The following is a 13,651-nucleotide window of genomic DNA, read 5'->3' on the forward strand; positions in this document are numbered from 1 at the left end:
GGTGCGAAGAGGGCATGTGACCTCCACTCGCCATCAGCTTTCCCAAATCTCGTTAGAACAGCTAGCAGGTCCTTTCCAACTTTCCCAAGCTTCCTGGGGAGATTAGTTCTCTTTCGCGGACGGGTGACAAATTCACAGGCTGACCCGGCCTATTAGACCCGCCAAGCAGTCGGAGATCAGACCCGCTCCGCATAACCTCTGATTAAATCAACCTGCATCACTGATTTGGGATAATATCCGATAATTCACCCTGAGTGAATCACTAGAATCAATCCTGACTTTGATCAACCCGAACGGAAATATTTGTGCATCATCCAATCATATATGCATGGTCACCTCTTGGACCCACTCTTAGTTTATTTATCTAATCTATTACTGTTTATTACCGGTTTATGTCAAACAGGGTTGGGTAGGGTTACTTTAACTGGGTTACTTTCAATGACTTTTGGATTACTCCAATACCAAATATGTAAATTATAACTATTGCCTTATCCCCCTTGTTTTATAACCTTATCTTCTCTGTTCCTTTATCTTCTTGGCTCATACCTCACTGTGAATGTGTAAAACTGGAGTGTCATGCCCAATTTCGTTGTCACAATATGTTAACCCGTTTTGTAACAATGACAATAAAGGTATATTCTATTCTATTCTAATAAAAGACAAAAGAAACTCATCTCATCTCATCAGCTGAACCGCTTATCCTCAGTAGGGTCGCGGGGGTGCTGGAGCCCATCCCAGCAATCATCGGGCCGTGGGCAGGGGACACCCTGAATTGGTTGCTGGCCAATCGCAAGGCACACGGGGACAGACAACTCACTCGCTCAGTCACACCTAGGGACAATTTGAACCGGCCAATTCACCTGAAATGCATGTCTTTGGAATGTGGGAGGAAACCGGAGTGCCCGGAGGAAACCCACGCAAGCACGGGGAGAACATACAAACTCCGCACAGTAAGGCCGGGAGCTGGATTTGAACCCACGCAGGAGGTTCCCAAGACATGAACTGTGCCGCACACGCGCTAACCGCCGTGCTGCCCCAAATATGAATAAAATGATGACTCACAACACGTGGTAAGCTTTCTCTCCTGGCTTTGATCTCTTTGATCTCCGGCAAAACTAACATAAAATGCCACAGAAACAAAATGAAAATAAATCCAAACAACATCAGGAGTAATCCAAAAGTAATTGAAAGTAATCAAGTTAAAGTAACCCTACCCAACCCTGGTTCCAAGGCCCGCAAAAGTACAGTATATTTTTTTAATGAATCATAAAAGAGCATCGGAAAATGTTAAAATTAGATTCCTGCACAATAAATATAAAACAAGAGGTGCATAATGTAAAAAAAAAAATAAAATAATAAGGGAAAAAAAAAATGTCAATTTACCTTTTTGCCTCGTGTTTCTGATCCAATGACGTCTGCTTTTGCCGGCTTTTGACAATCCGTTAGAAATATTTGAGGCAGACGTAGCGATAGCCCGACTTGTGATTCCTTTCCACAAATTCCTTCATGGAATTTTGAGATACCCAGTTTGTTTACGTTCGGGAAACTCTAGGAGCGGCTAATAGCAGCCCTAATTGACTTTGTATCTTGAATTGACTTTGTATCTTGAAACACCTTTGTAACTAGAGGCAATATTTTCCTGTTCAGGTACTTTTTAACCTGAAACTTTCACATTCTTAAGGAAAGGTACCACTGCTCCACTGTATTGAAATCATTCATCCGAATTGCAATCAGGGTCCGGCCCTCCCCCCTTCCCGCCTTCAGACCTCTGGCCCATCGGTAAGCTCACTGGATCACGTCACACGCTTACCTCAGCTTCAGAGCCCGTATGTTCCCTCCCAAGACAAAGGTCGCCGGCCGGCCTCAAGATTGAATCTGGTGCGGCCTCGGTGCGACCCGTCGAGTCGGCCCCCGGATAAACATGGAAGAGTTGGCCCGGGAGAGCATCAGCCTGCTGGCTTCGGCGTCCGCCAAACCTCGGGTAGATCTGGCGGGGCCCCGGCTGGGCTCCATGGGGGCCGTCTTCATCATGCTCAAGTCGGCCCTGGGTGCCGGGCTCCTCAATTTCCCGTGGGCTTTTGAGAGAGCTGGAGGTATTCATAGCGCCATCACTGTAGAGCTGGTAGGTACTTTTATTCGCGGGATTTTGTGACGTCACCATGTTGAAGGTGTGAGCGTTAAGGGTGGGCGATACTGGGATTTTCGGTATCGATTTGATCTAAATAAGGGGTAGTATATATCATCTCATCTCATTAGCTGCATTGCTTATCCTCAGTAGGGTCGCGGGGGGGCTGGAGCCCATCCCAGCTATCTTAGGTCAGCGGGCAGGGGACACCCTGAACCGGTTGCCAGCCAGTCGCAGGACACACAGGGACAGACAACTCGCTCGCTCATTCACACTTAGGGACAATTTGGACTGGCCAATCCACCTAAAATGCATGTCTTTGGAATGTGGGAGGAAACCGGAGTACCCGGAGGAAACCCACGCAAGCACGGGGAGAACATACAAACTCCACACAGGTAGTCCGGTAGCTGGATTTGAACCCACTCTGGAGGTTCCCAAGACCTTAGAACTGTGCCGCACACGCGCTAACCACTGCGCCGCCATGCTGCCCGGGGTAGTATATATCATGTAAATTATAACTATAGCCTTATCCTCCTTGTTTTATAACTTTATCTTCCCTGTTCCTTCATCTTCTTGGCTTTTTACCTCACTGTGAATGTGTGAAACTGGAGTGTCATGCCCAATTTCGTTGTCACAATATGTTAACCCATTTTGTAACAATGACAATAAAGGCATATTCTATTCTATTCTATTCTATTGATCAATACGGATTGCTCAAAATGTCATGCTCATTGAATAATTGAACAATTCCTACCCTGAATCATTTTGTAATTAAAAAAAGAAAAACCCACAAAGATTTTAGGCACTAAAAATGTTCTATTTTTGATCAAGTAACAACCATGTCAACTATGAACATATATATTTGTTTTACAACGGTTTCAGAACAAAATCGAAAGAAGCAGTCATGTAACTAAAGTACAGATATCATAAACTCAACATGACAACTACCGTATTTTCCGCACTATAAGGCGCACCGGGTTATAGGGCGCACCCCCCAAAAATAGTTTTTGGTGCTATATTTTCCATACATAAGGCGCACCGGATTATAAGGCGCTACAATGGGAACGTCGACAAAACAGTCAGATAGTTCAGTCAAACTTATTACCCCCTTAACATTCCCAAAGCTTGCAAAGTAGCAAATACGTGTCTCACACATGTACGGAAACAGTGTCTGTATGATGTCACCAATCACTCAAATACATCGTTCCAAATATCATTCGGAAGGTCAAAGTGTTGGGATTCAAGAAATGCCAACCATTTCTTAGTTTCTATTTTATTTTTCGCTGGTAACTGTGTGGACAGCAAAGTAAGAATTTTATTGTGCAGGGAAACGGGGTTCTTTACTGTGCATATGACAATAAACACTTTGAATTGAATTTAGTTTAAAAATAGACTCATCACAGAAACATCAAGATCGTTCTAAAACAAGATACCGGGAAAATATAAAGCCGCATAGCTCACCTAAGTTCTCTTGCAGCCATCACCTTCAATAATGATACGTAACCATGGTCTTCTTACAACCGTGAGTGTAGTAAATCCAACCGTGTAAAATAGTGCAACCCAACAGGTGATTCACATTCATCTTTTTCGGCCAATTGCAGGCTTTGTTTTGCCCCGCTTTAGCCTATGCAAGCCTGTAAATGATGAAAAGGATCATTTTGTCGCATAATATTAACATTTTTGGGGGCTTATTTAGTCGGTTGTAAGATACAGAACTGTACTTAACCACATTTTTTAGTGGAAGTACAATGTTGGCAACAAGATTCACTTAATATAATTGGAAATTATTTGAATGCAACACAAACTTTTTCTTCTTTTTTCCGTGTTTTTTTCTACTTTTTTAAAAATTCCTTTAAAAATATATATATTTTTTCCAAGCTGTTACTTTTTTTCTTTTTGTTCTGTATTTACCTTTTTTCCTTTATTTCTTTCTTTTCTTTTTTTCTGGCTTTTTTCTAAATTTTTCCTTCTTTTTTTCTCTTCCTTTTGTTTCTTTTTTTCTCAGCTTTTCACTACTTTTTCATTTTGGTATTTTTTTCTTTTTTGTTCTAGTCCCCCATTCCTTTAAGTCATTTTGTATATAATTTTACATAATATTTGGTCATGTTGGGATTAAAGAAGCAAAAACAACTTGAAGAGCCGTTTAGGACCCGAAAGAGCCGGTTCCTTTTAGTGAGCCGAGCCGAAGAAGCAGGTTCTCGACAAACTCTACTGACTTTACTTTTCAACTTCGTTCGACATTGACTTGAAAATACCGCATTTAGGACACAACGTCAGGGGAACCCGTGTATTTTGACCTTCATGCACTGTAACTTTGACTTAAGTCGCTTCTTAATTAGTAATTTTGAGCCCTCATTTTTGTGCGCTGGCTAGATTTTCTTGTGCGCTGAGAATGTGCGAGTAGTGCGCAATAGAGGGAACACTGGCGAGGGGGCTGGGAATCCCCTCCTTTGTATCAATCTCCCAGAAAGAGTCAGAGAAAGACTCTAGCCACCTCTCACTAGGGGGACATGGCTCTAGTATATGATATGAATAATTCGCCCAGGCTTATTGAGCAAGATCCGTTTTCTCACCCAGGGCTCTCTCCTCTTCCTGGTCAGCGGTTTGATCATTTTGGGCTACTCGTCGTCCATTAGCGGCCAGTGCACGTACCAGGCGGTGGTCAAGGAGTTGTGCGGGCAAGCCATCGGTCAGCTGTGCGAGATCTGCTTTGTTTTCAACCTTTTCATGATCTCCGTGGCCTTCCTCGTCATCGTGGATGATCAGCTGGAGAAATGTGAGTGAAAGTAGGCCGTTTTACCTTTTACTTTGCAGCAGCATGTATTTGTTCCGTAATCCGACATGTTCATCGTATCTTACGCACTCTAACAGGGGTGTCAAACTCATTTTAATTCTGGGGGCCACACGATAGAACAAACATTCTGTTGGGGGCCGGACTAGTAGATTAAAGAAAAAGAGAGATAAAGAAATAAGAGAAAGAGGAAGGGAAAAGTAGAGAGGGCGGGAGAAACAAAAGATAAAAAGTCGTAAGAGAGGGGGAAAAGAACGGGAGAGGAAGAAAGAAATCCAAAGAGAAATAGAAAGACAAAAGGAGAGAACAGACTAAAGAAAGCGCAAAGGGTATGAAGAGAGAAAGAGAAAAGAGAGAAAAGGAAAAAAGGAAGTTAGAGCAAAAGAGGTTATAAGACACAGAGAGAGAAAGAGACAATGAGCAGCAAAGGAAGAGAAAAAGAGAGACACAGAGAGTGAAAGAGAAAGAGACAGAGTGGGAGAAAAAGGGTGGAAAAGAAAGAAAGAAAGAGTAAGAGAATTAAATACTAGTACAGTGTCTTTGTGAGAGGCACCTGGCTTTGGCAACATCAAGTTGACATATTTCAACCTGCAGCTTGTTTTTCTCTTGCGCTTCTCTGAGTGTTATCTCACGGGCCGGATTCAATCCCCTAGTGGGCCTGATCTGGCCCGTCGGCCGCCTGTTTGACACCTGTGCAATATAAGGTCTACCAGGTTATAAGGCGCACCCCAGAAATATAGTGGTTTGTGATATACTGTATGTTTTTTTTATGCATACGGCGCACTGGGATATAAGGAGCATAGTGTAAAACTACTTTATGAGCTAGGGTTGCATAAAAAAAAGTAAATAAATACCGTATTTTCTGCACAATAAAGCATAATAGATTATAAGCCGCACCACCAAAAACCAGACATTTGTGATATATTTTTCATACATAAGGCGCACTGGACTACAAGGCACCTGTATTTGAAACCGCAGTAAGAGCAAGCATTGTATAAAAAGTAAATATATTTACCGTATTTTCCACACTATGAGGCACACCGGATTATAAGGCGCACCCCAGAAATGTAGTGGTTTGTGATGTAAACTTGCCTGAAATACATTTCGGCAATCGATTCTTCTTGTGATTTTTGTTGGTGGGTTTCCTGGAGGAGACAGACGTCTGCTTTTAATTTTGGCAAGTTTTCTAAAACTTTTATTGTCTTGTTAAGCTAAGCGCGAGTGCATTACAAATGTTTGTTTGCTTTGGGGAAGAACAGTTGGGGTAAACTGGACAATGATAAACCATCAGAAGGGAGGGAGTAAATGTAATCAGTGAGGGGCAGTGTTCCCTCTAAGCTGCTCGCACATTCTCAGCGCACAAGAAAATCGAGCCAGCGCACAAAAATAAGGGCTCAAAATTACTAATTAAGAAGCGACTTAAGTCAAAGTTAAAGTGCATGAAGGTAAAAATACACGGGTTCCCCTGACGTTGTGTCCTAAATGCGGTATTTTGAAGTCGAGTCGAAGTAGAACGAAGTTGAGTAAAGTTAGTAGAGTTTGTCGAGAACCGGCTTCTTCGGTTCGGCTCACTAAAAGGAACGGGCTCTTTCGGGTCCTAAACGGCTCTTCAGGTTGTTTTTGCTTCTTTAATCCCAACATGACCAAATATTATGTAAAATTATGCACAAAATGACTTAAAGGAATGGGGGAATAGAACAAAAAAGAAAAAAAATACCAAAATGAAAAAGTAGTGAAAAGCTGAGAAAAAAAGAAACAAAAGGAAGAGAAGAAAAGAAGGACAAATTTAGAAAAAAAAGCCAGAAAAAAAGAAAAGAAAGAAATGTAGGAAAAAACAAAAAGTAACAGGTCGGGAAAAAAAAAAATATATTTTTAAAGGATTTAAAAAAAGGAGAAAAAAACACGGAAAAAAGAAGAAAAAGTTTGTGTTGCATTCAAATAATTTCCAATTATATCAAGTGAATCTTGTTGCCAACAATGTACTTCCACTAAAAAAATGTGATTAAGTACAGTCCTGTATCTTACAACCGACTAAATAAGCCCCCAAAAATGTTAATATTTTGCGACAAAATATATCAGTAAAAAAAAAGAAATGGATATCTTGTGAAAGAATTGTAAGAACAAACGACGTGTGTAGGCCGTACAACCTTTGCAAAAGTACATGAGTCAATTCATTCAAAAGAGCAAAATAATTTTGCATTGCCGGAAACTCAGCAAAATGTAACTTGATATCAAGTTTTGGACATGTTTGATCATTAATTATCTTGCCACACTTGGGATTGCTGTTGCTCAGAGGGGGTGAACATATAACCGAGTGTGCTGTAGGGACACCAGCAAAATGTGTTTTTTCAATATATTTAAGTTTAATTAGGCCTTATTTATTTATTTTTTTTAAACCCCTTTGCTTTGGAGGTATATGTTGTTTTTTCATGTTCGATTCTGTCAACTCTTCTTGCTAGTCTCCCGTCAATCACAGCATACTGCCTCTCACTTCAGTCCCAGTGGGTCACGGGCCTTTGCCTTAGCTCAATATTGCCAAGAAAAATCGGAGGCTGGAGTATATTACTTAAGAATAGATGGCAATAATGCCCCGCTTGATATTTTCTTTCTGCTCAGGCAATCGGCCATATGAGACGGACCACATTTCAGATGCCGCTGCACTCGCGCGCGCCGCCATCTTGACTACCGTATTTTCCGCACTATAAGGCGCACCTAAAAGCCTTTATTTTTTTCAAAAGCTGACCATGGCCTTATAATACAGTGCGCCTTATTTATGGATCAATATTAAGTCGCAAAGTCTTGCAACTAATGCATCAGCCGCCGAGTAGATTTTCCCCCGAACGCCAAGTAGTCCGCGGTGTATGCTGGATTTATATACCGGCGTTTTATTGGCTAACCAATGTGTCAATCATCATTTGAATCGATCACTATTGGCTAAAGTTATTCGGAGGTAAGGGGGCGGATCCTTTTTATCATTTGCAGGCTGGCATAGGCTAAAGGGGCAAAACAAAGCCTGCAATTGGCCGAAAAAGATGTGTCAATCATCAGTTGAATCGATCACTATTGGCTAAAGTTATTCGGAGGTAAGGGGGCGGATCCTTTTTATCATTTACAGGCTGGCATAGGCTAATGGGGCAAAACAAAGCCGGCAATTGGCCGAAAAAGATGAATGTCAATAGCATGTTGGGTTGACGACATAGAGAAAACAGTATTTTACTATTCTGTACTGTATTTGTAAAGATTTTACTCTCCTGGATTTACTACACTCACGGATATAAGTGGACCATGGTTGCACATTATTATTGAACACGACTTCGGTGAGCTACTCTGGCTATATATTTTCCCTGTATCTTGTTTCAGACTGAACTCGATGTTTCTGTGATAGGCGGTGCAGATAATGGATGGAATGGAGTGTCTATTTTTAAATTAAACTCAATTCCAAGTGTTTATTGTCATATGCACAGTAAAGTTGCGAGCGAAAATAGAAACTAAGGAATGGTTGGCATTTCTGGAATCCCAAGACTTTAACCTTCCGAATGATATTTGGAAGGATGCATTTGAGTGACATCGTACGGACACCGCATCCGCACGTGTCTACGACACGTATTTGCTTCTTTGCAAGCTTTGGGAATGTTAAGGGGGTAATAAGTTGGACTGAACTATCTGACTGTTTTGTAGACGTTCCCATTGTAGCGCCTTATAATCCGGTGCGCCTTATGTATGGAAAATATAGGACCAAAAACTATTTTTTCGGGGTGCGCCCTATAACCCGGTGCGCCTTATAGTGCGGAAAATACGGTATTTTAATAATGTTGTGTGTATGTGTTCATCAGTGTGCGGCTCCCTGTATACACTGGTCACCGGCTTGCCAGACACGGAGATGCCCTACCACGTGTACACGGACCAACGCTTCGCCCTGGTGCTCCTGTGTGCTTTCCTCATTCTTCCCATATCTACCCCCAAAGAGATCGGCATTCAGAAATACGTCAGGTCTGGTTCCACACACGCACAACCACACACATATTGAAATGCAATTCAAAACCAAGGTGTTGAACTCACAAAGGCAAATTTTGTATGGGCGAGACCAGTGGAATTATTAGTAGGTCTAATTTATGAGGCATGTTTTCATGCTGTGCAATAAATTACATGAGGCGGTGTGGGTTTGGGATTGAGGATGTTTGGGATTGAGGATGTTTGGGATTGAGGATGTTTGGGATTGAGGATGTTTGGGAATGAGGATGTTTTGGATTGAGGATGTTTGGGATTGAGGATGTTTGGGAATGAGGATGTTTTGGATTGAGGATGTTTGGGATTGAGGATGTTTCCCGACCCGCTTCGTGACAAAAACAGTGGAAAAACATTGCTCTTGAAAAAAAAAATCTGGACATATAAATCAAAATATTTTACAAATCTAAAAAAATTGAAATATAGAAAAAAAAAAATAAAGTCAACAACACGGAGTCCATGGAAAAAAATGCATTTTGTAGCAATCACAGGAGGAAAAAAGCGTCTGTAATGGCTGTCTTTTGTTTAAAATAATGAAGCCTGTTGTAAGCTGTTGCTGGGTGTGCTGATGGCAGGGTTGGGTAGGATTACTTTAACTGGATTACTTTTAATGACTTTTGGATTACTCCAATACCAAATATGCTAATAAAAGACAAAAAAAGCCTCATCTCATCTCATTAGCTGCACCGCTCATCCTCAGTAGGGTCGCGGGGGTGCTGGAGCCCATCCCAGCAATCATCGGGCAGTGGGCAGGGAACACCCTGAACTGGTTGCCAGCCAATCGCAGGGCACACGGGGACAGACAACTCACTCGCTCATTCACACCTAGGGACAATTTGGACCGGCCAATTCACCTGAAATGCATGTTTTTGGAATGTGGGAGGAAACCGGAGTGCCCGGAGGAAACCCACGCAAGCACGGGGAGAACATACAAACTCCGCACAGGAAGTCTGGAGCTGGATTTGAACCCACGCAGGAGGTTCCCATGACATGAACTGTGCCGCACATGCGCTAACCACTGCGCCGCCGTGCTGCACCAAAAACAAACTAAATATGAATAAAATGATGACTCACAACACGTGGTAAGCTTTCTTTCCTGGCTTTGATCTCTTTGATCTCCGGCAAAACTAACATAAAATGTGACAGAAACAAAATTTAGTCATTATATTCATATTTAGTTTCTTTTTCTTTTATTAGCATATTTGGTATTGGAGTAATCCAAAAGTAATTGAAAGTAATCCAGTTAAAGTAACCCTACCCAACCCTGCTATTAACTTTGAACGTCAATATGGCCTTGCAGTCGATTTCATCGAATAAGGGTTGTAATTATTTATTTCCCCACTAGAGTTCACTGTTGCATTTTCTGTCAAGTAGTGCCTTGAACACGCATTGAATTTAGTGAATTTTGTAAAGCGTCCATTATTATTATTCTTTTTTTTTAATTTGATCAATTATCTTCTACGAAATTTTCGCTAAAGAAAGAAAGAGCCCAGTGGCAAGTACATTTTCAGCAGATATTTTTCTTATTTTACCCATTTTATTCTTAGTGTATTTACTTTATTGTATTTTAAAATAAAACAAATAACCTATAGTACTATATACAGTACAATAAAGTAATTCAGCCTTTTTTGTGTGTTGCCAAAATTATTGACCCATTTTATATTCTAAATTTCCCAGGATTCTACAGTTACTCTGTTGATTACTGGAAGACAGCAGATCCTTAAAGGGACAGTTTGTGTTATTAAGTACTTCTTAGAGGTAAAAGAAAATATAATGTCATGTAAACTTGCATTTTTAAAGAAATAGTCTTGGGTCAAATTTTTTTTATTTATTTTACATAACACAGGGGTCACTCAGAAGGAGCTGACATTTCGCCCTATGCTGTCTCAGTCTGATGCGAAAATTATAATTCATGCGTTTGTTACCTCCCGTCTCAATGACTGTAATGCACTACTCTCCGGTCTCCCGTAGTCCAAAATCAAGAGCCTTCAGCTAGTACAAAATGCTGCAGTGAGGCTTTTAACTAAGACAAGAAAGTTTGATCACATTACCCCGATTTTAGCTAACTTGCATTGGCTCCCTGTTAATTTAAGATGTGTTTTTAAGGTTCTGTTGGTATACAAAATCATGCATGGACTTGCTCCCTCTTATCTTTGAGATTTAATTTCCCCCTATGTTCTGGTCCGGAGCCTTCGCTCTGAAAATGCTGGTCTACTAGTGATCCCAAGAGCCAAGAAGAGATCCGTAGGATCGAGAGTGTTCTCCATTCGGAACCAGTGTTGTGAAATGCTCTTCCCCCTGAGATTTGATCTACAACCTCAGTGGAAATGTTTAAATCTAAGCTTAAAACACTCTTCTATTCTGTAGCATATGAATAACCTATATTTTATATAGACAATGTCTGTGTATCTGTGTATTATTTGCCCTCATGTAGGTTTTAGATCAGGTGATGGTGTCATAATAGTCTGTGGTTTGCAATAATCTGTGGTCTGTGCAGCCCTTTGAGATTCTTTGTGATTAAGGGCTATACAAATAAAAATGACATCATTGTCGGCCATATTGCTTCGACTGTTACCCTTAAAACCTCAACACCTTGTAAAGGCTGGGCCCAAAAGAGAATAGAAACATTGTGCAGTTTGGTCACTTTCAGTCACCGGAGTTTCTATCCTTCCTTGTGCTGTGTAGCACTCGTTTTCGGTTGGACTTCTACAACATTGAGGGGTCAAATATTAAGTACAGTGTCCATTTTAGAAATAATATTAACTTATACTGATAAATTGCCGATGCATCACAACGATGTTTCTCAACCTTATTAAAGACACGGCAAAATTTTGTATTCATTAAAAAGTCTCGAGTCACCCAATCTTAAGAAATGTCATTAAAAAACAAATCTTAGCTCCATTTTAATTTTCATAATATTGAAGACAGGCCACATTGTAGCCCAAATAGACTACATTGCGATGTTTTTCTCAAAATGTTTGAAAAAAGGAATTTTCTTTTTATGGCAGTAACACAGGAAGAAGTCAAAATAAGAACATTTGATCATATATATTTTATAAAAATGACATAGGCGTTTTTTTTCTGGGGAAATAAAGTCCATTGGCTGGTGAATTTGCTCATTTCAAGCACATATTTCTTCTTATTTTACTTCATTTTTGAACAGTTGAACAGATTAAAAGTTAAGAAAAATACTAGAATTAGAGTTGTTCAGCTATTTGGGTAGCAAACATTATTTAAACATCACTGTTCACGGATCCCGTCGCCGGAGCACCATTTCCTACGGTGTGTCTCAGGCAAGTACAGCATGGCGGCGCCCATCCCTCTCCAAGCCATTTTTTGGGTACGGATTTTCTCCCCACATGAAACAAATCCTACTTGTTTCCATGGTTACCAGTAGCAGGAAAAGCATCCTGATGTGACTCAGCTACAGCACCTTCATCATGAGGTCGCTGTTGTTTTTGGGTTCAAAGATCTCAGCATCGACGAGTAGCGGCATGCAAGAATACTAATACAATATAAATCATTGGGGAGGGAAAAAACTTTTATTCCAAATTTTTCAGTATCACATCGCGTGCTTTCATTTTTTTTTGTTGAAAAACAAACCTTGCGATGATTACGTTACATCCTTTGCTTTTGTGGAATATTAAAGGCACTAGTACATGTTTTTAATTCCTGTAATTTATATCAAGTAATATATTGAAAATAAATTCATACTATCCAATCTTTCAAGTCGCAGCACAAATAAATTAATCATTAAATCATTCATGCATAGTGTTTGCTTGTAATATACCGTATTTTCCGCACTATAAGGCGCACCGGGTTATAGGGCGCACCCCGAAAAAATAGTTTTTGGTCCTATTTTTGACATATATAGGACGCACCGGATTATAAGGCGCTACAATGGGAACGTGGACAAAACAGTCAGATAGTTCAGTCCAACTTATTACCCCCTTAACATTCCGAAAGCTTGCAAATAAGCAAATACGTGTCGAGAACACGTGCGGATGCGGTGTCCGTACGATGTCACTCAAATGCATCGTTCCATCATTCGGAATGTTAAAGTCTTGGGATTCAAGAAATGCCAACCATTCCTTAGTATCTATTTTCTTTTTCGCTCGCAACTTTACTGTGCATATGACAATAAACACTTGGAATTGAGTTTAATTTAAAAATAGACACTCCATTCCATCCATTATCTGCACCGCTTATCACAGAAACATCGAGTTCAGTCTGAAACAAGACAATATAAAACCGGGAATAGCTCACCGAAGTCATTGTGTTCATAATAATGTGCAGGCAATGTCCTCTTATATCCGTGAGGGTAGTAAATCCAGGAGAATACAATATTTACAAATACAGAATAGAAAAAAATGCTTTCTCTATGCCATCGGCCACATGCTATACGCATTCATCTTTTTCGGCCAATTGCAGGCTTTGTTTCGCTGTTTAAGCCAATGGCAGCCTGTACATTATAAAAAGGATCCGCCTCTTGACCTCCGAATAACTTTAGCCAATAGTGATCGATTCAACTGATGATTGACACATCTTTTTCGGCCAATTGCAGGCTTTGTTTGCCGTTTGAGCCAATGGCAGTCTGTAAATGATAAAAAGGATCCGCCTCTTGACCTCCGAATAACTTTAGCCAATAGTGATCGATTCAACTGATGATTGACACATCTTTTTCGGCCAATTGCAGGCTTTGTTTGCCGTTTGAGCCAATGGCAGTCTGT

At 40.6% G+C, this 13,651-nt stretch overlaps 1 protein-coding gene across 1 annotated transcript in view; it reads left to right on the plus strand.

Moving 5' to 3' along the window:
- Window positions 1–1,891: 1,891 nt before the first annotated feature.
- Window positions 1,892–13,651, plus strand: part of slc38a8a (solute carrier family 38 member 8a) — a 38,940-nt gene continuing 27,180 nt past the window's right edge. The window contains exons 1-3 of the mRNA XM_088339188.1: window positions 1,892–2,122; window positions 4,703–4,901; window positions 8,750–8,906. Coding sequence (XP_088195314.1) covers window positions 1,922–2,122; window positions 4,703–4,901; window positions 8,750–8,906 — 557 coding nt within the window. The 5' untranslated portion in view covers window positions 1,892–1,921. The remainder of the gene's footprint in view (window positions 2,123–4,702; window positions 4,902–8,749; window positions 8,907–13,651) is intronic.

Source organism: Urocampus carinirostris, chromosome 7 (assembly GCF_059441175.1).
Source record: "Urocampus carinirostris isolate Australia breed hairy pipefish chromosome 7, RoL_Ucar_1.0, whole genome shotgun sequence".
Taxonomy (NCBI): domain Eukaryota; kingdom Metazoa; phylum Chordata; class Actinopteri; order Syngnathiformes; family Syngnathidae; genus Urocampus; species Urocampus carinirostris.